This window comes from Alosa sapidissima, chromosome 22, assembly GCF_018492685.1.
Source record: "Alosa sapidissima isolate fAloSap1 chromosome 22, fAloSap1.pri, whole genome shotgun sequence".
Lineage (NCBI taxonomy): Eukaryota > Metazoa > Chordata > Actinopteri > Clupeiformes > Clupeidae > Alosa > Alosa sapidissima.
This window is the reverse complement of record NC_055978.1, coordinates 22,063,206-22,084,210: the sequence shown is the minus strand read 5'-3', so window position 1 is coordinate 22,084,210 and position 21,005 is coordinate 22,063,206. Positions and strand designations below refer to the sequence as shown.

The 21,005-nt window shown below is 39.6% G+C and overlaps 3 protein-coding genes across 3 annotated transcripts in view; 1 reads left to right on the top strand and 2 right to left on the bottom strand.

Moving 5' to 3' along the window:
- Positions 1-3,184: 3,184 nt before the first annotated feature.
- Positions 3,185-21,005, bottom strand: part of LOC121697554 (LARGE xylosyl- and glucuronyltransferase 1-like) — a 57,273-nt gene continuing 39,452 nt past the window's right edge. The window contains exons 11-16 of the mRNA XM_042079115.1: positions 20,530-20,693; positions 7,285-7,563; positions 6,476-6,622; positions 5,237-5,432; positions 4,187-4,892; positions 3,185-3,698 (exon numbers count right to left, since the gene is read on the bottom strand). Of these exons, the coding sequence (XP_041935049.1) occupies positions 4,695-4,892; positions 5,237-5,432; positions 6,476-6,622; positions 7,285-7,563; positions 20,530-20,693 (984 nt within the window). The 3' untranslated portion in view covers positions 3,185-3,698; positions 4,187-4,694. The remainder of the gene's footprint in view (positions 3,699-4,186; positions 4,893-5,236; positions 5,433-6,475; positions 6,623-7,284; positions 7,564-20,529; positions 20,694-21,005) is intronic.
- Positions 12,545-15,411, bottom strand: LOC121697555. Its single transcript, XM_042079116.1, has 4 exons — positions 15,032-15,411; positions 14,609-14,722; positions 13,248-13,455; positions 12,545-13,104 (listed from the first exon to the last, which is right to left on the bottom strand). The coding sequence occupies exons 1-4, from the start codon at positions 15,409-15,411 to the stop codon at positions 12,643-12,645; spliced, it is 1,164 nt and encodes a 387-aa protein (XP_041935050.1). The 3' UTR covers positions 12,545-12,642.
- LOC121697557 (vitellogenin-like) lies at positions 15,653-18,296 on the top strand. The gene is made up of 4 exons (XM_042079117.1): positions 15,653-15,812; positions 16,402-16,524; positions 17,145-17,411; positions 17,717-18,296. The coding sequence occupies exons 1-4, from the start codon at positions 15,653-15,655 to the stop codon at positions 18,037-18,039; spliced, it is 873 nt and encodes a 290-aa protein (XP_041935051.1). The 3' UTR covers positions 18,040-18,296.

Here is a 21,005-nt window from a genome sequence, read left to right as displayed (position 1 = left end):
GCTTATCGTTGAAGCCGTTTAAGTTCAGGGCCTCCATGGTGCCCACTTTGACCACTCGCCCAAGGCCGCAAACGTAATCGCGGCTCTCTGTGTCCCACGCTTCTGTACGGCGTCTCCTCTGTGACTCCTCTCGTGATAGATGGAGATGATCTCTGACTCCAAGGCAAGCGGTGCACCAGGTGATTCTCCCGTGCGGATGTGACAGCGGTGTAATGTGAAAACCTCTGAGATTAATGAGGTGACATTGGCACCTGGCTTCCTGCAATATCGGTCTTTATCTGTCTGCATTGTGAAGCTCTACTCGTGCAGCACTAGCTCTGGCTAATTAAAAAACAGGTAACACTTTATTTTAAGGTTCACATGTTAGCCACCAATACATACCTAATTAATACCTGTATTAGTGACTTGTAAGGCATGTGTTAGGTAACATTAACCATTTGTTAGGTGTGTATTCACAAATTTCTTGTTCATGACGAATTAGGCCTTTAGTATTGATATAATCTTAATAATGACCTTGTAAGCCTTGATCTCTACATACTAATTAGTAGTAAGTACCAAAATAGAATATGCATAACCTACTTGTATACTGTCTGAATAAATCCCAAATAGTAGGAGAACAGTTCCCAGTTATTAAGTGCTATTTCACACAGCAACCTGGGCAGTGAAATGCAGCAATGAGGTTGAGCCATACACTTGCTTATTCTACAACTGTTCTCCTACTATTTGGGATTTATTCAGACAGTATACAAGTAGGTTATGCATATTCTATTTTGGTACTTACTACTAATTAGTATGTAGAGATCAAGGCTTACAAGGTCATTATTAAGATTATATCAATACTAAAGGCCTAATTCGTCATGAACAAGAAATTTGTGAATACACACCTAACAAATGGTTAATGTTACCTAACACATGCCTTGCAAGTCACTAATACAGGTATTAATTAGGTATGTATTGGTGGCTAACATGTGAACCTTAAAATAAAGTGTTACCAAAAAACATATCATTTATCTAGAACTACCTGTATCAGCTAGTCATGGATGTCTTTCTACGGACCAATTTTGAAGTCAGAATAGAATATTGACAAATACAATAGTACAATAAAAATGAAATAGTTCTCCCTTAAAACCTCTATTCCATGTTTCATGTTTCATTATGATTGAAGCAAGGGTTTTTCACTGTGCAATATTAACACATAGATTTTGTTCCTCTCCGTGAGGTGCTTTCAAGTGTTGTCTTGTTATTTCAAAGACCATGGAAAAACAATACACATTGTACAAGTATATGTACTCTAAATCCCTGCTCGCATTATCGCATTATCCAACACAACACCCCAAAAATCCCACGTAAAAAGATGCCTTACACTGTATGGCTTACGGGGGACACCCTTCAAGACGCGGACAGCGCAGACCCCCAGGGGAAAGACCACGTGTCTTGCACCGCAACTATGCTCTCCTGTAAGCAGACACGGATCCTGTGGAGTCTGGCGCTAAAAGTCTCCCCCCTCCCGGGCAATGTCTTGGAGGTATGAGTCACAGCTGTCAGGGTGTTTGAAATGAAAAAGAAGTATTTGGTTTTAAGGGGCTGTGTGTGTGTGTGTGTGTGTGTGTGTGTGTGTGTCACACCGCTCTTTCAGAGATGGATGGAGGCAAAAAGGCTTTCAAGCAGGATTTGGTCTTGCCCTTTTCTTACTATTTGGGGGTGGAGGAATTTCTCTCCCTTTCTTTAGCAAGCCTCTGTGCCATCAGTCTTCACTTATAAGAGCTTCTCCTGGCTTGTGAAATGTCCTTTTGCATTTAGCCAGCGGGGATTGAGGAGAGTGGAACTGATCTCACCTGTCAGAGGGGAGATGAATCAGAGCGGTACAACAGCAGGGGCTTTCAGGTCAACGCCAGCCTTTCTTCATCTGCCATCAGCTCTCGCCAGAAACCCGTGATCTGCTCGCCTTCAAAGCAACACTATGCAACTATTTAACCATTTTTTTTAAAAAGATGTTGCCTTTTCAAAGATGGCAATGGTTTTGATATCATATGCACATTGATGCACGCGAGAGCACCTTATAAAAATGTAAGAAAAGCTGAGAACACTGTCAGCTATATATTGCCAAAACAAAACGTTTACATGCCAGCAAGATTTTATCAATGTTAACTAAGAAGTTGTTGGTGCTTTGTATTCAACTGATTGTGACTCAGGGACCATCATTCTAAATAAGAAGCAACCTGAGGACCCTTGTACTGTGGATGGATTTCAACATTAGCAAAGGACAGGCTACCATGGATAGACCGTATGGACATTATAGGGGACACTATTTTAGTCCGGAAAGTCACGTTGGCATTTTGATATAATATGTATTTGCATGAATTTGATTATTCACTAACATTAATTAATACAAGGACATATAAAATAAAAAAAAACAGTGTGTCCCTCAGTGAAATTACTGAATGCATGGTAATGGATCACCTGTAGTGTCTTGAAAGACCAATGATTGAAAATTCCTGGTTTAGGCCAAAGCTCCACATTACTACAGCATTAAAGTCTAATATTCAAGGAAGCTCTCAGACTGAAGGCTTGGGCTTCATCAGCTTCACTGAGCGCGAGTGGCAAGCTATACATCAAGCTTCATTAGGGGTACTTATTATGTGTGTAGCAGTGATGACTTATGGCAATGCATTAAGCAAACTACTGACCTGAATAAGGAGCTGTTTAACATACGCATTTGCTGTCGCAGCTTTACATTCAGATTAGGTCATTAAAGTCTGCAGAGCGGCAGGACAACTTGCGAGCTGACATGTATATGTGCTAAACGATTATTTACTGAGAAAGATGGTGCATGGTTTGCTCATAGCCATGACCCTTACGAAGCAGCATCTCAAAACGATTATGATCTTTTGGGTGAAGCTGTCAGTATATGCATGCCTGAGTGTGTCGTAAACTACATGTGCTGTCATGCCATTGACATGCTGTCTGCTGTGTTCATGCTTTGCATTCCCTTAGCTCACTCCTCTGCCATCTTTGTGAAATGATTGTTTTAATATGACCTCTGGCGAATAGTGCAGCTGTATCTTTGCCTGTCACGGTAGGACTATAGACATGCAGACAATCATTACTCTGTCACAATGGAACACTGAATAGACAAACAACAAACTGACATTAAATGTTTTATTATCAAAATAGACATGTAACTTTCAACATTTTTTCTGACTCAAATTTCTGAAGACCACTGAAGCTGCTTGCAGCCCCATGGAAAATCCACTACTATCTTCTTCATCTTCACAGTACTTAACAGCATTATACAATGGATGGTATTTTTTTTTTTTTAAAAAAAGAAAGAATTTGTAAGACTAAAACAATCCCTTTGTCTTTCTTCGGTATTAATACCGAAAAATACCAGCCGCAAAGCAAACACTGTTCATTTGTGAAAAACATGGCAAAGTAGCCATTTGGCACAGTTGTATCACACACAATAATAGTGTCGGCCAATGAGTGGCCTCAGGCTGACAATATCACTGGTCCAGTTTACTTGTGATTGGTCGAGATCCAGTGGGGGCTTGCCCTTCTCTCTTCATTTTGTTGACTTGTCAGAATTTCATTTTTGAAAGCTTGAGATACTGAAAGAGAGTTTAGTCTTTCAGCGCTTGAGTCCAATTGGGTAAAAAAAAAGGAATTTATTTCCAAGTTGTTACTGCAGCCAACTGACCCTGTGAATATTGAAAAACAACATGTAAGGCTTCTGACAAGGGTATTCTTGGTATTTTAAAGCAACACCAAAGAACTTTCCCTCTGTCGCACGCACGCAATTTGTTTATCCAGCACCGGCTTTGCAAATAACAATGTCCACAGAAAAGGTAGAATATGTTGCACGATTTATGAAAGTACGATGTATTGCAACATCAGATGCAAGTCAAATTTGTAGTTTCTTATGTCTCAATCTATCGAACTACAGATCCGCTACCCGATCTGGCAAACTTACATAGTGCGGTTATAGCCGATAAAGGGCCGCAAAGCGAATGCAGAAGTGCCGTTCACCCTGTTACAAGTTGATGAACCACTGAAACGATTTTGGAAATATTATTTTAAGGTACAAACAACTCTTTGGTGTTGCTTTAAGGGTATTCTAGTCCTTTTAAACTCACTATTTACACATTTTGAAATTAAACTTTTTAACAAGGACATTTTACAAGCTTACCTGACAACCCAAACTGGAGTTAAACTCAGGAGGGCAGTTTTGTTTTGTTCTGCATGTTGAGTTTTTGTTCATTCTGAAGGGGCTGAAATGCATGATGGGTGAGGATTGGGCCAGCCATTCCTTGCGATTTTCATTACATTTAGAAAGGAAACAAAAAGGGGTCAAAAGGTCAACAGGTCATTGACATAACTGGAACCATATCGTGTCCATGTTCACAACGGCCTTGAGGGCAAGCCCACTGGTTGGAAAAAAGTCTTCTTTTCACTTTCGGAATTGTCTGCAGTCTGAAACATGGCATCCCTTTGTCTGTTGTTGGGATACTTGGGTGGCACAAAAGGGTGCAGTTCTTGAGTTTGAGTGTCTTGGAGTATGTGTGTGTGTGTGTGTGTGTGTGTGTGTGTGTGTGCGTGTGTGTGTCTGTGTGTATGTGTGTGTGTGTGTGTATGTGTGTGTGTGTGTGTGAGTGTGTGTGTGTGTCTGTGTGTATCAGCTGGATGGATGGGTAGAGCTAGCTGTTGTTCTCGGCCGTCATGTACTTGAGTGCAGCGAAGCCGTAGCGACGAGACATGTTCTGCTGGAACTCCTCCTTGAGCGTCTTGAGGCAGACGCGGTACTGTTCATTAGAGCGGAACTTGGTGATGTCGAAACTGGGCGCATGCGGCATGTGGATCATGTAGGCGTTGGGCAGAACCACAAACTCATACTCCTGGAAAGTGAAAGAAAGAAACGCAGAAAAGCTTTCATTATGATTAACCTCTCACAAGTCTGAATAACAACGCTAAACTTTCATCTTTCATTTTCATTAAACTCTCCTGGTAGCGTTTCTCAATCAAGGTCGATATCAGGAGAACTAGCAGTTTGTTCCCTTGAGCAATCATAAGCCTATTTGCAATTTTATCACAAAATCAAAGACTTTTTGTGCTTGTACTCCAGGGATATACATACACTTAGTGTGCTAGGTACGTGTTCCCTTTGAAGATAAATTGCATCTAAAATCTTCCTAAGGTGCGCACAAGAAAGGAGAAGACACGTTGAACCATGGGTCTGTACCTGGGCGTCCAGCTCCATGATGTGGGCCACCTTGTTCCAGCCGAAGCCCACGAATCGTCGGTCATACTCCGGGGAGTCCCTCCTCACCATCACGTACGGCTCAAAGTCCGCCTCCCACTGCACGCGATAGGGCGTGGTGGCCGTCCGCCATTTGGCAAAGTTGGTGGGGGCGTGGCCTTTCATCCAGACATGATACCTTGTGTAATGGTAGAGTTGTAAACACTCAAACGATAACAGTGGACACAAAAAGTGAAATCATGCAGAAATGAGTGTGCAAAGACTGAGCCTTACAATCAGTGCCTTGATACAGAACATACATACTACATGAGAAAGTGGCTTATTGACCATTATGTGTAGATATGTCCCATTACATGGACTGTGCAAGTGCAAATGTGGAAAGTGCATTTATGATTTTCTTCCACAGAACGACACTTTCTTGGCCATGATATTCTGCAATGCTTCCAAAGATCAGTAAGGACAGAGAAGGGATAAACATCACAGACTTGTCTAAACTACAATGTTGTCTGTTCTTTAAACAGAATCTAATTAACAGGAAATCCCCATATAAACACCAGTTGGAGTTTACTTCCTGGTTTTAGATTGGAGAGCTTCAGGTGAATTGTACCTGAGCACCGAATGTTTTATGGAGGAGTCGGGTACAGTGCCTTGGTGCACCCCTTTGAAAACAGCTTTCTCTTCAACTAAATAAACTGATCTAAGGTTTAAGCAAACTCTGACAAACTGGGTTTAAGCAAACTCTGGTCTACAAGCTTGAGTGTGGAAGCACCCTTAAGCTCCTTTAAAGGAACACTACATAGGCATTTCACTGTAGAATACATCTTCTTTTACGAACACCTCCACACTGCTCTCTTGCTGGCAGACTAATAGCCTCAGATGCCCTTGTTGGTTGAAGCATAGGAATTATTCAGGCTTCTTGACTGTCAAAGAAAGTTTCTCCATTTCTGAGAGGAGCTGTCTGACATAAGAACTTGAATACTTGATCTCGCTGTCATGAAAGTGATGAGCGAGGCTTTTTCTGACTTGTTAGGCCTCGATCGTCTCTTTAAGTGTGTGTCAGAGAGCAAGAGTTCCACAAAAAGTATCAGAAACAACGAATGGCAGAGCAAGAGACTGAGAGAGAGGGAAAGAAAGAAAGAAAGAGAGAGAGAGAGAGAGAGAGAGAGAGAGAGAGAGAGAGAGAGAGAGAGAGAGAGAGAGAGAGAGATGTCTGGCTTTTACCTGAAGGTGAAGAGAGTGCCCATGTCCAGCTGGGACAGAAGCTCAGCTTTGGATTTGGGGTAAGACAGACGGTAGCGGAGCGTCTCGAACGCCGGCACCACTAGAGCCTTCTTGGTGCTGGCCATGTCCAACTGCACCACAGACTTCCTGGTAGGGGAGGCATGAGAGGACACACTGAGCATTTTCACAGACCTCTTCTAGAACTTTCATCATAAAAGGAGCTGAGATGAAATTCCTCACTAAGGCAGAGGAGGTACTGTAAGCCACAAAAACCCTTTTTCACTTTTTATTTCATTCAATGTTTCCATTTCTTTTATTGACAAATAACAAACCTTTGAAGGCAACAAAAGACAGACCAGTTAGTACAGATACAAGTGGGCTCAATATTTGGCAAGCAAGTCACTGTTGCTCTTGTTTTCCAGTGGGTTATAACAACGTATAATGGACCACAAAATATTTACAACCTAATTAGAAAACATTTATAAAAACGTACAGTATGAGGGTACCATTGTTGAAAAGTGGATAGGGCAGTACAAAAACGCGGAAACAGATAAAAGCCCGGTCAGCAGTGCTCTGAGACCTGGACTGGGACATTGATGCTCATGTAACAGAGGTCGTAATTCGTCCGACGCTCACGGCCCTCGAACCCGCCACCTCGACACTCACCGGCATGGGAGTCAAACGCTCTAACCACTGAGCTAAAAGCCCAGCCTCCCAACTCAGCGGTTAGAAACGTTCTTAAGGTTAGGGGTGTGAGGATTTACACGGGCAACTAGCACGCTAGCTCAGTTTGCCTCTGTTACACTCACCTGAGATACTCGTACAGGCCGTACATGGGCAGGAAGTCGATGTCGGACAGGAACATGTAGGGCGTGTTGACCTGCCTCATGGCCACGTTGCGCAGCAGGTTGACGGGGTAGAACTGGCCCTCCTTGTAGACGATGTGGTAGCCCACGTTGCTCCTGCTCATCAGCACCTCGGAGCCCTGGGCGTAGCGCAGGAACTGCTGGGCCTCAGCGTCCGACAGGTAGAGAGCCAGACTGATGGGGCCCTCCCAGTGCTTACAGATGGCCTCCAGCATCTGGAGCCTATGGCACACACACACACACACACACACACACACACACACACACACACACACACACACACACACGTACACATACACACGTACACAGAAAAGAGAGACAGAGAGTGAGAATAAATACCACTACCATAAACGACCATTAACAAGACAGGTTAAAGATGAACGTGGCTCTAAACAAACACTTAAACGCTTGGCCTGCTATAGACCAGTGCGTGCATTAGCCACTCAGGAACAATATGTGCGGCTCGGTGAGGCCATTACCCTTCTCCAAACCAGCCGCAGTCAGCAGCCTGCCCTCTAACCCATGCCAGGCCATGCCAAAATGAATTAGCTTGCCAAAACAAATAGTGGATGATCCCTTTCACAGTCGGCAAATTGAATTATCTCTGTCTGGAGTCATTTGGCGCACACCACGAGATGAAAGTGAGTAAATGCATCCACAAATTCCTCTGAGCCCAAGGAACATTGCATTTTTCATTGCTTACTCCATGCCAGCACTATTATGACTAATAACTAACTGCTTCAATATTTTCAGTTTAAGCTCCTTTTTCATGGTTCAGTGAAGCCAGTAATTCTTTTGTAAAATCTAATTTACGTGTTTGTTTCTGATGGGCAATTTTAGTATATTGTGTCGTATAAATAATGCACTAAAAGGTTTCAGCAGATTCCTAAATATTCAAGTTAAAGTTCAGAGGAAAGCACAAAACTACCAGAGAGTAAAACATCATAGCGTAAACACAGTGACTACAGCAAACTCTTAACTTCTAGTTTAAAATCTTTAAAACCTCTTAAGGACCAGTATACAGGTCTGTGGAACACTGCTCTGCACTGGACAATAAACAAAGACAGCCAGGCAAACAACCATTTGCCAGCAAAAACCAAGGCCATCGACAGCACTACACACTTGCGCAAATGAGCCAAGAAATTGTGGCGAGACTTCCATTAACACCCGATGGCGGACTACTTCTTGAACTTTTTAATTCACTTCGACAAGTGCGCCTGCTACACTATATCAGCCCCAGTCAGAGGAAAAGAACCAGGCCGATCCGGCTCTCTGGCTTTGCATACAGATGGCTGTAAAAGCCCAGCGCAAACGTCCCTGACCTGTGCTGCCCCAGGTAGGTGGACACAATGCACCTATCTATTTATCAATGACAAGCCTCTGAAGGGGAAAAAAAGTCAATAAAGCCTTTCCTCCTCCTTTCCTTCTCCACTAAACTTATCTCATCAATACGGTACTGATGGGTCTGCACAGAGACTGGCTCCTATTGAAAAATGTTCTCACTCTACGGGGGCTTACTGCATTACATTCAGGCCTGTGCCAGTTAATTTAACATTTTCTCCTTTTTACCCTTGAATGTTGAAAATGTGATAGCGAGACTCATTAAAATCTAAAAGATCAAGTGGAGTTTCCTCTGTGTGTTTTAACAGTCATTAGGTCAATTTGAAGGAATTTCATTAAGGATGATCTAGTGTGGAGTCAGAGAGAAAAGAAACCTTCATCTCCCCCTGGCAAACACAATCAGATAATGGTTAATATTATTAGGAGTGCTATTACACTTTTCTGAAAAAAAAAAAGATTATCATTTTCTCTTAACTTCTGAGCTTTCGTTCCATATTAACTTCAACTTGCTTTGCATGCTTCACGACACTTTAAGAAATAAATTTGACAAAATAAATAATTTCAGAGACAATAATGAAACGAGGAGCACCTAAGGCTAAAGGATTTGTACACACTAAAAACACACATAGTGATGTGCACACAAACACACACTACTGACACACATTCTGAAATTAGACAAATCAAAACGTAACAAGACAGGAAGCCTATACGCAGTCAATTTCATTAAAACGTATGATTTACAGCCTCTCCGAATGATCAATGAAATCCTTCACATCCGACTTCCCGACAAAGACGGAGGGGGAAAAAAGACAAAAAAGACAGACAAAAAAGGAAAAGATTTAGCGAGCAGAGAACAGATAAGCCCCAACCCCCGTTCCTCAACACGTTCATCCCCATTCAGTGTGGAGTCCTCAGGGGCTAACGAGCATCTCGACGGAGGCTCCTCCAGCCCTAATCTTAATTATTGTGCGATAATATTTCACATGCTTCAATACTTGTTACAGCTGGCTTCACATCTCTTGCGACGGGGATTATTTGTGTCGCAGGAATCGTTCCTAGCAGCCAGTCACAACGTTTTTGAGATAGCGTGCGTATTCTTGCTTGGGTTGGAGATTAGAATGAGATTGACCTGGCTTTCAAGATGGCCGAAAACAGACGGAGTGTCGAGGGCAAAGAGGGAGTCAACCTGCCAGTCAGTCACGCTGAAATGAAAAGCAAACGAGAGAGAGAGAAGGGAAGGAGGGATAATGGAGGGCGAGTGGCAGCCCCTTCCCACAGCCTCAGACAGTCCGTCTGATCAATATTCACTTTGTGAGGCTAGACAAACACTTGTTTTTTTTTTTTAAACTGAATCAACCTTTTTCCTTTTTTTCACCGAAACTCAGCCTTTTCTGTTATCTCGTGTCTCCTAGGATCTTTTAAAGGTTCTTTGCCATTACTTTTTTATCTATCTATCTATCTATCTGTGTCTCTTTATCTTATGCCATATTTCCTGCATATGTACTGTAACTCCAGGGTGAAACTGTGGAGTATAGAACAGATTTTTAGATTTACGTAATTCAATTTTGGGTAACACTTTATAATAACTACACACAATTCATCATTTATTAAGCTTTTTTTACTTATTAGTTAATGGTATGTTCCTCATTAGTAATTTCTTATTTGTCATCAGTGAAGCATTTGTTCACACAGTTATAAATAGTTTGATCATAGTAAATAAGCCTATATCTTAAATATGTTTATACATTATTGTTAATACTTAATAAATGATGCAATAATATGTTTTTGATTAAGTAATATTTCCATTATTTCACAGTTGTTACATACACGCACTAATGATTAGTTAGGGTGAGGATACATATTTTATAAACCATTTCCTAATACTATAATTAATATTAACTTTTAATATTAACTTTTAAAAAAATTAACTCAGGAGTTACAAATGGTTAGTTAATTATATTTTGTGAGCTCATCTAAAGTGAGGACGTTTTATGCCTTGCAACACATTTACAAATGAGTTATAAAGTTTACACTTGCATTTATTAATTTAGCCGACACTTTCACCCAAAGCGACTTACACATGTCAATGAAATTAAAGGGCAAGGCCACATTGGTGGACACCGGGGTTTGAACCCCCAGCTTTATGGGTTACTGCATGTTAACCTGGCTCCCTATCCACTACACTACCTCTGCCCAGTGGTATTACAACAGTCAATTCAAAAATATAATATAGATATGCGTGTTTACTATGAACAAACCATTTTTAACTGTGTGTAAACATTATTTACAGATGAGAATCAATGTAGGAATAATGCTTTACAAATGAAGAATACAGCATTTAAAAATAGTTTACAGATGTTTAATAACAGTGTGTAGTAGAAGAAAACAAACTCTTGCATAGTTGTAGGGGTTTCTATCTGGGCCAAGGTAGTGTAGTGGATAAGGAGCTGGACTAGCATGCAATAGCCTGAAAAGTTGGGGGTTTGATTCCCGGCTTTCACTGTTATGTCAATGGCCTTCAATTTAATTGACATGTGTACGTCGCTTGTCTACTAAATGAATGGATGTGAATGTAATCTTTAGAAAGTCCTCACTTTAGATAAGCTCACAAAATATCCTTAACTAACCACTTGTAACCCCTGAGTTAATCATGAATTATAGTATTATAAAATGGTTTATAAAATACGTATCCTCACCCTAACTAATCATTAGTGCATGTGCATGTTGCATAATTTAGCATTAACATTTAAGTATTAACAATAATTCATAAACATAGATATAGGCTTATTTACTATGAACAAACCATTTATAACTGTGTGTACAAATACTTTATTTATTAGAATTAACATAGGAACAATGCTTTACAAATGATGAACAAAGCATTTTGTAATAGTTTGCAACTGGTTTATACTGTAATAAGAAAATGATTTCATTATAAGTGGTTATTTCATTACTTATTAAGTATAAATCATGTACTTACAAACATATTTTTTGGATAGGCTTATTTACTATGAACAAACTATTTATAATTGTGTGAACAAATGCTTTACTGATGAATTTATGTATGAACAAGAAATTACTAATGATGAACAAACCATTAACTAATAAGTAACAAAGGCTTAATAAATTATGAATTGTGTGTAGTTATTATAAAGTGTTACCAAATTTCGTTGGTAGCACTTTATAATAACCATCCGTTATAAATGGTTAATTGATGCTTTATTTTGCAACTATAATAAAATATTTAATCACTTAATAATCATAACTTAATCATTTGTAGATAACAATCAATGATTACTAAATACATAACTTACAAATACTTTATTATCAGCTTATGAAAAAATAAACAATTTATTTATATATAACATACTAAAAAATATCAGTTTAGTGATAGCTTGATTTCAATTTATTTTATATTAATAAGCTACATTATTATTGCAAATATCATATTATTAATAATGATATATTGAGTTATTGTTAATGATTATAATGTTGATCGTAGGCCTTTACATAGCCATATACACAACGCCTATGGATATTACATAGGTTGATTAACTATTGAACTATAAATGATGTTCTATTGATTAACAGTTAGTTAGAAAAACAATTACAAATTTGTTACAAATTTGTTTTTCAGATGGCTATGATAAAGTTGGGTCGTAGTCTTTTATTTGGTAGTAAATCATTTGTAAACTATCTAAAAATGTACATTTTATAATTAATTGATGGGAAATTATTGCATCAAACCTTTTTTGTAATGGCTATTATGAAGTTGCATCTTAGTCTTTTATATGTTAATAAACAATTTGTAAATTATCTAAAAATGTCAATCTCATAATCAATAACTGGAGTGCAAACCATCTATGAACATAATGTTTATTTGAAGTTTCACCAAAACGGTAAGTTATGAAAGTTGACAAAACAAATTTGATAATGGAAAACATCACATCAAAACAACTTCTATTTATATTTCTTGGCAATGTCATGGAGTAGGCGACCCAGTGGGCCATTGCGATGTTTTTTGGCTAGCCATTCATTCCACTCAATTAATGTAAGGTGATCTGTTAACAAGTCCTCTGTCCGGTTCCCCCTGCATCTTGAGATGATCTCCTTATAACTCCGCCAAGCCCTCTCGATGTGCTGAGTGTGGCAACCTGTATCTGCATTGACGAATGCTTGACTGTGGTTCACTGTGTAATGATCATACCCCAGTGCAGGCAGTACCTGGCGGTAGGCTCGCCATTCGTCACTTAAAACTGAAGTCCCTCTTCTAATATGGTGGACGATGAGAGGTACCAGCTCTTGTCTTGTCCTTTTTGGCACTAAACGTAGAATAGGTCGACGTCTTGAGTGCTTCACACCGAGCATCCCAAACACCCACTTTTTTCTTTTCCAGCCACCTGTTATCCGGCCACGTCCATACTGTCAAAAAAGCACACATGGATATTACAAATTATGTTTAAGCATTATTTTACTCTTTGGTAATAAAAATAGGAGAAAGAGGAAGATGATGAGGAATAACAAAAAGAAGAAAAATACATTATGTGTATTGTGTTTGCATTTACTTTTCTTTTGTGCCTGAAGTGGCTTTCATCTATCGCCACAAACTCTCTTCGACCTCCCAGCCTCTGTCCTCTCTTCCTTCGCATTCGTTCCACAGCCTCAACACAGACATTTCTCATATGTTTGGCCATTCTTGTCAGTGTTGCTGAACTTGCGGCAATGTCATCGGTTATCATGTCAACTTGTCTTAACCGTAGGCCTTGTGCAAACCTGATAATACACAATATTATAGTAATGGTGAAAAATTGCATAATAAACAGTGAGCAGACACCTAATTAGGACACATGAAATATGCATCAAGGAGAGAAAGAGGAAGGTAGAATGAGAGAGAAGTAAGACAAACAGAAAGAGTGAAAAGGGGAGAAAGTGAAGACATAGACAGATGTGGGTGGATGAATAGACATAGGTACATGGATAGATGATAGTCGGGTAGATATGGAAGAGAGTGCAGGTAACTAGATGGAAATATCTAGTACAGATAGATTATTGTTAGAGACAGACAGGCAGACTCAATAGACCTCTGAAGTTTGCCTACAAAAAAGAACCAAAACGGCCATCTTTGCCCATATAAGGAGATCTGGTTGTTAATTGAAGCTAACTACCTATGGCAAGTTCATTGCAAGTTAGCTCTGGGGTAGCAATAATCTAAGTGTGCCGCCTTCACGTACCGGTCACAGTATCCACTCGAAGGCAGAGGACAAAAGTGTGTTCAGGAAAACGTCTGCATTTCAGACTTTTTCATCCCCGCGAGAGTTCATATCTAAAAAAATTATTTATTTTTTTAGATATGTGATCACATTTCACTTCACCTTTGTAAACGGTACGCTCTGAATGATTAAAGATAATGATTCATGGTCACTTTTTACACCTGAATTTATAATTTAGCCTACTTGTCTATAGGCCTTTCTCACAAAACGACCGATGGCCCAAAAAGTCTTCAGAGCAGTGTACTCGAGCTTCCAATGTTTAAGGGCGCTACACACCAACCCAACATTGGCTGCCAGGTGCCGACGGCGATAGCTTTTGTGCCGATTCAACATGTGTAATCGGCAGAAAAGCTACCACCGCCGGCATCCGTCAGTCGATATCGGGTTGGTGTGTAGCGCCTATAGGTGCAGGAACCGGAAGAGCCAGTCCCTGCTCTGAAAGACTTTTTGGGCCATCGGCCGTTTTGTGAGAAAGGCCTATTGTGATCAGAATGTTCAAGATGAACTTAAAAGTGCCTAATTGTCCATCCAAAGGTTATACCAAAAGACTATCTGATATTTAAGCCTGGTTATGGGTATAGGCCCTGCTTAAGCAACATTAAAAATCTAATTGGCCTACATATACCTACTGTTACTGTAGTAGTCTATGTCCATACCTGTATAAGAACCTCATCCAGCTGAAAAGGCACATCTTGGATTTGCTGAAGATTGTCTGGTGTCGGATGGATTTCCTGACTATGCCTTTGTGCTTGGCCCGACGTCGACATACCCTGTGGACAAAAAACACAAGCAATGAAATCTAACTTAAAGTTATTCGTTTGATCTCAATTCATAGTATCCTAGGCCTATAGCCTACATGTTTCCCCCATAAATATAAATCGTATAGGCTTTTCAGATAATTAGAAATGAGTCTTCTAGCCTAGGCCGATATGCCTACATGGTAGGCTAGCCTACAAAATATAAAATGAGAAAAAAAATGCCAGTAGCCTAAGTATATAGAAAATATAAGTGGTTTTCATTCAAGATGTAGGCCTATCTATCTGTGATAAATATAGCCTATGGATAAAAAGACAACTTACCATTCACATTTATCCACACCACGACACTTCTGTTCAATTTTCATTGTATGGTGGCAAAAGTTGCATTTCATCTTTTTTTTTATCAGTCTTCTCCTCTGCAACCATTTTATAAGCTTCTTTAAATTCTTTTTACTTCTTCTTCCTTCAATTAGTTGCCGCAGCTCCCTTGCTAAACCAGGCATCTTGATTCCATAAGGAAATATGCTACTGTGTTCCAGTTTGCGCCAAAAAATACGCGCCAGTAGTGCATTGGTAGCTGTGAAGCCAGCAGCAATAGGGTGGGGGGAAACGTCATTATACAAATATAAGCGTTGACTGATGATACTGTTTTGCCACAATGTTATCAGCCTCCATTTACCATTGTTGGTTTTCAATAACATGCTATAAATTATACAATTTACAAATTATAAATCAACATGGCAAGTTTCAAGCCCAAAGAGAGGGATTTTAAACTCTTATTTTGAAGTCAATGAATTCAGGAAACTCCGGCTGAGGGTAGCTAATCTTTCTTTTTTCGTTATGTTAACAAGTGGCTAGTGACAAGATCTCGAAGTAACGTGGAATTAAAAGAAGAAAATAAGCATAGCATTACATTTCATTGCCATTTATCTTAGACACGAAATGGCAAAAAGAAAAAGTAGACCTTTTACAAGGTCAGGGAAGATCAGGAAACTAGATGGTGAAAAGAAGTCGCCTGTAACCCTAATCGACGATGACGATGGGGTTGATGGACACGAAGGGAGTTCCAGCCAGATAGTGCTAAACTCAACTCAAACCGCCCGTAAGTTTCTTAACTTTCATTCTTATTAGCCTGTTATTAATGCATCCAACTTACTGTCTTAACAGTAGTTTCTAGCGTTATCTTTTCCCCCTTTAAGTTTATAACAACTTGTCAAATGTGCATGGCTATCTTATCACATCTGGTGTAGCTAGCGAGTAAAAGCTTGTAGGATGTCTTGGAGCAGCTTAGCAGCTACACACAGGTCGTTAACACACATTTTTAGAGCAGCACTCCGAGGGATGCAGATCGTTTTCGAGAGGCAAACATTTAAGAAATGCTTTTTAGCATATGTAGCCTACACTGTAAACATTCACAGTTGTTGAAGCCTATAGGCCATCAAAGGGCAGAACTGACTACTAATTGTATTATGTGTAGTCTGTCAAAATCTTCAAATACCCTATTATGTTTATTATTGTCATTAATTGTGGTTATACTGCCTGTATTTTGGTGAAAAACAGCATACTGCATGGTGAACAAATGTAGAGCAAACCATGAATGTAGTATTGATGTGCTTTTAAAACAGAAACATAGCATGCTCTACCTATTATTTATTTATTTATTTATTTCTTCCTTGCTTTCTGTCTTTCAGGAAACTCTATGTCTCCAACAGTATCAGAGCTCCTCCTTAAAGCTAAGGAGAGAGAGGGTGTCCTGATAAGGAAGAACAAGAAGCTGAAAAAGGAATTGGACTCTCTTCGCAAACAAGGGGCTGGTAAATCAATACTTTATCTCAATATGACATTTAACAACAAACACCACTTGGATTAAAACATTTTAATATAGGGCTCTTCACAGTGTAAGTAGAACGCTCCATTCACGTTCGGCTGTCAATTCTTTATGCTAAGCATAATTGACCGCTGTCAAGGATAGTGGCCTTTTTGCCACTGATTCACTACAGACAGTTGTTCAGCTGCGTTCTAAAGAATGTTGTATTCAAGTTCAGTGAGTTTGGTGAAGTTTGTTTCTCATCATTTGCCAATGAAAACAGTAAAAAATACATTTAAAGACCCATCAGGTGAAGTGTCTTCTCTTATGTTGGTAGGTAGCCGTATAATAAGTGGGGTCCGGGTCGCTCTGTCGGGGCTTATTTTTTCGATAATGGCTGGCATTCTATACATTAACCCTTACACAGTAGAGCCCTTTGAAGACTCCATCAATAATATCAAATATCAAGTATAACTTTTTTTTCATGTTGTCACCATGTTGGTCTTGAGGATGGACACACATCATACACCTTTGTACCTGACAAAATGTATGTGAGTACTGAAGCTTCTCACTTAAACTTAACTTGATTAAACTTTCCCGTCCCCTTTTCTTATTGTTTCTTTTCAGACAAGATATGCCATACCACAACTTCTGACCACACCACTTCATCTGAGTCATCATCTGAGTCCTCTTCCACCAGTAATTCATCTTCCTCTTCTTCCTCCAATTCTTCATTGTCATCAGACGATGAAAGTCATAAGAAAAGGCGTTACAAAAAAAAGCATACAAGGAAAGACAAAAGGCATCGGAAGGAAAAGAAGTCGGCAAAAGCAAGGCATCGCAAAAAGCACAAGAAGGAACAGAAGTCCGCAAAACCTGAATGTGGACAAAGAGGTGAGTCATAAGGGAGGGCTCCTGTTTACAAAAACAATTACATTAATACGCAGGATTAAAGTTAAAATCCCTTGTGCCAAAATCCAAGGTAAAAACACTGTAAAAACATTCAGAAGCCCCTACTCCTGGAGACACTCCCCTCCATGCTGCCACCATATTACCACTTTGAAATATCCAATACCCAAAATACTCTTAACCAGCCTAGGCATGGTCAAGTTATGAGTGATGCATATTAATGTCAACAATATTTTGTCTCATCTCACAGTCCAGTTAATCTCTATTTGTTTTATTTCTTACTGATGCAGCTTCCAGTCCAAAAGACATCGTTGCAAGGTACAAGAAGGTTCTGCGGGCTTACAACCGTGGAAAAAAACTTGGGGAAGCGTGTACCATTGCTGGTGTTACAGAGCTGACCGTTCGATCAAAAGCAGCTATCCCAGAGTTGGCTATAGCTTCACCAGAAAAATTTGAGGAGCTTTTGGCAGGCTACAACAAAAGAGGAAAAATTTCTGATTTTCTAAGTAAATGTGAAGACCTTATTGAGAATGATACACAGGTCAGAGCTGAGATAGCAAAACTCAAAAATGAGGGCAATCTCATACCCTACATTAAGAGGGAGCCGAAGTAAGCCCCCCGCCAACAACCCTCTTATGTTTAAGCAGTGTTTATTCATGTTGTGTTCATGTTTACTGTCTGATTGTCTGAAGAGGCAGCAGAAGTAAGTGCCCCTCGCCCCACCACCCTGTTTTGTTTACGCTGTGGTGTTGCAATGAAGGATTGATAGCCTTTTAAGCTATTATGTTTTTTGTTTGATTTTTATTTGCTTATTGCCCTGCTCTGATGGATCAGAAGTTTTGATTTCAATAAATATCTCTTGATATTAAAGCCAGTTGTGATGTGTGACAATGCTTTACAATGTGTTAAGCATCTGTAATTGCAGTGTATGTAAAGTGTTATTGTTTTCATTATCACTATTGTCATTTAACAATATTTGACTTTAATCGGCAAAGTCATAAGTTAAGTACTTAACTATGAACACCAGTTACAACTTCAATGTGTTTATACATTGTTTGCTCCAGGTATATCCCATCAGTTTGTAATACAGCATTTTTGGATCATTTACAAATTGTTCATTAAAATATAAGACTAAGATGTAACTTCAAATAGCCACCCAAAATTTTGTTTCATGCAGTCATTTCCCATCAATTGATTATAAGATTGACATTTTTAGATAATTTACAAATTGTTTATTAACATATAAAAGACTAAGATGCAACTTCATAATAGCCATTAAAAAAAAAGGTTTGATGGAATTATTTCCCATCAATTAATTATAAAAAGTACATTTTTAGATAGTTTACAAATGATTTACTACCAAATAAAAGACTACGACCCAACTTTATCATAGCCATCTGAAAAACAAATATTGCAATTGTTTTCTAACTAACTGTTAATCAATAGAACATAATGTATAGTTCAATAGTTAATCAACCTATGTAATATGCATAGGCGTTGTGTATATGGCTATGTAAAGGCCTACAATCAACATTATAATCATTAACAATAACTCAATATATCATTATTAATAATATGATATTTGCAATAATAATGTAGCTTATTAATATAAAATAAATTGAAATCAAGCTATCACTAAACTGATATTTTTTAGTATGTTATATATAAATAAATTGTTTATTTTTTCATAAGCTGATCATAAAGTATTTGTAAGTTATGTATTTAGTAATCATTGATTGTTATCTACAAATGATTAAGTTATGATAATTAAGTGATTAAATATTTTATTATAGTTGCAAAATAAAGCATCAATTAACCATTTATAACGGATGGTTATTATAAAGTGCTACCTCATTTCGTTTTACCTCCTGATGGAGTATAAGGTCCAAGTTTCTTTCGAATGTTTTTGCCATTGGCAATACGTTTCCTAGGAGCATTAATATTCCTCTGTTTGGGATTCATGAGGACTTGGGTGTAGTATTTCAGACTGAGTGTGGCCCAAAGCTTAAATATCATCGCATCTCATTATGTGCAAACTCGCAATCTTGCTTGTGTATTCTCTGTGAAATTTGCTTACATCATTAATTAACAGAGACAGACAAAACCAATTTTTCGCTGTCAGCATGCAAACAAATATTTAGTGTCTGGTTTTTGCGCTGGTCTGTCTCGGGAGCTGAAATCTCCGGTTAGTTTAAAAATCACACTGATTTACTGCAGACAACTGGGAGTGGAAAGCCCTGAACTGAAGTCTGATTCAAACCGCACGTACACCATTCTGGATGCGTAAGCCTACAGTTCATCACCACGGGCTATGCACCCTCTACCCAGGAGACAGCCAGGAGCAACATCCCCTCAGGTACACACACACACACACACACACACACACACACACACACACACACACGCTCTCTCACACACACACACACACACACACACACACACACACACACGCGCGCGCGCCAAAAACACAACCATTTACACATGCACACAGTCGTACAGAAAATGCACAACATCGATACACGTGTCCACACACATAGAATCACATACACACACACACAAAGACACACACGTATAAAGAGAATATATAGGTGTGTAAATAAAGCAATATACACCAGATTTGACTTCCATAATTCCTATGCTCTGGCGCTCCACCTCTCTTGCGCGTCCAGCTCTTTGTCACAGGTGACAGCTGCCTTTTCTATTTGCTTCAGAAATCTCATTTCAAGCACCAGAAGCAGTGTCAGTGAATCGTGCACTGAACAGTAGGCTGTGTGTGTGTGTGTGTGTGTGTGTGTGTGTGTGTGTGTGTGTGTGTGTGTGTGTGTGTGTGTGTGTATGTGTGTGTGTGTAAGTATGTTTGTGTGTCTGTATGGGGTATATGCATGTGCATTAATAGAAATCGGAATGTGTATTTATTTCAGTGAGACACATAATGTATTACTGTATATATGTTTTTGTGTGTGTGAGTGTGCGTGTGTGTGCGTGTGTGTGTGTGTGTGTGTGTGTGTGTGTGTGTGTGTGCATGCGTGCGTGCGTGTGTGTGTGTGTGTGTGTGTGTGTGTGTGTGTGTGTGTGTGTGTGTGTGTGTGTGTGTTGTCCCTACCTGTCCATGGAGAGCTGGGCCACCAGTGTGACGTCGGTGTTGTCAGCGCTGGGCTCGTACTCGTAGTGCAGGAAGTAGAGGTGTGTGCGGTGCACGGTGAAACGCTCCCGCCGGAACTCGTAGCACGGGTCATCCTCGTCCAGCTCCGACAGAGTCTTCTGAAGCTGTGGGGTCAGAAACACAAGGTCATGAAATAGTTTAAATTATTAGAGGATAACAGCGGCCTTGTAGGGACAGACAAAACGTTTTCACATTGAAGGTACTGAATAACAATCTTCACAAGCATTTCCTTCTCAATGCCATCTGACACTTGACAGAAGCACCACTGGCATGGCTGTATTCTTCCTTCAATGCTACTTTCATTTGTGACTTCATTGTTGTCTCCATACATGCAGACCTGGTCTGACAATTTACTGAAGGCAATGACTGAAGAACATTCAAGGCAGAATGTGGGATGTAACGTTTCTTTCTTCCCA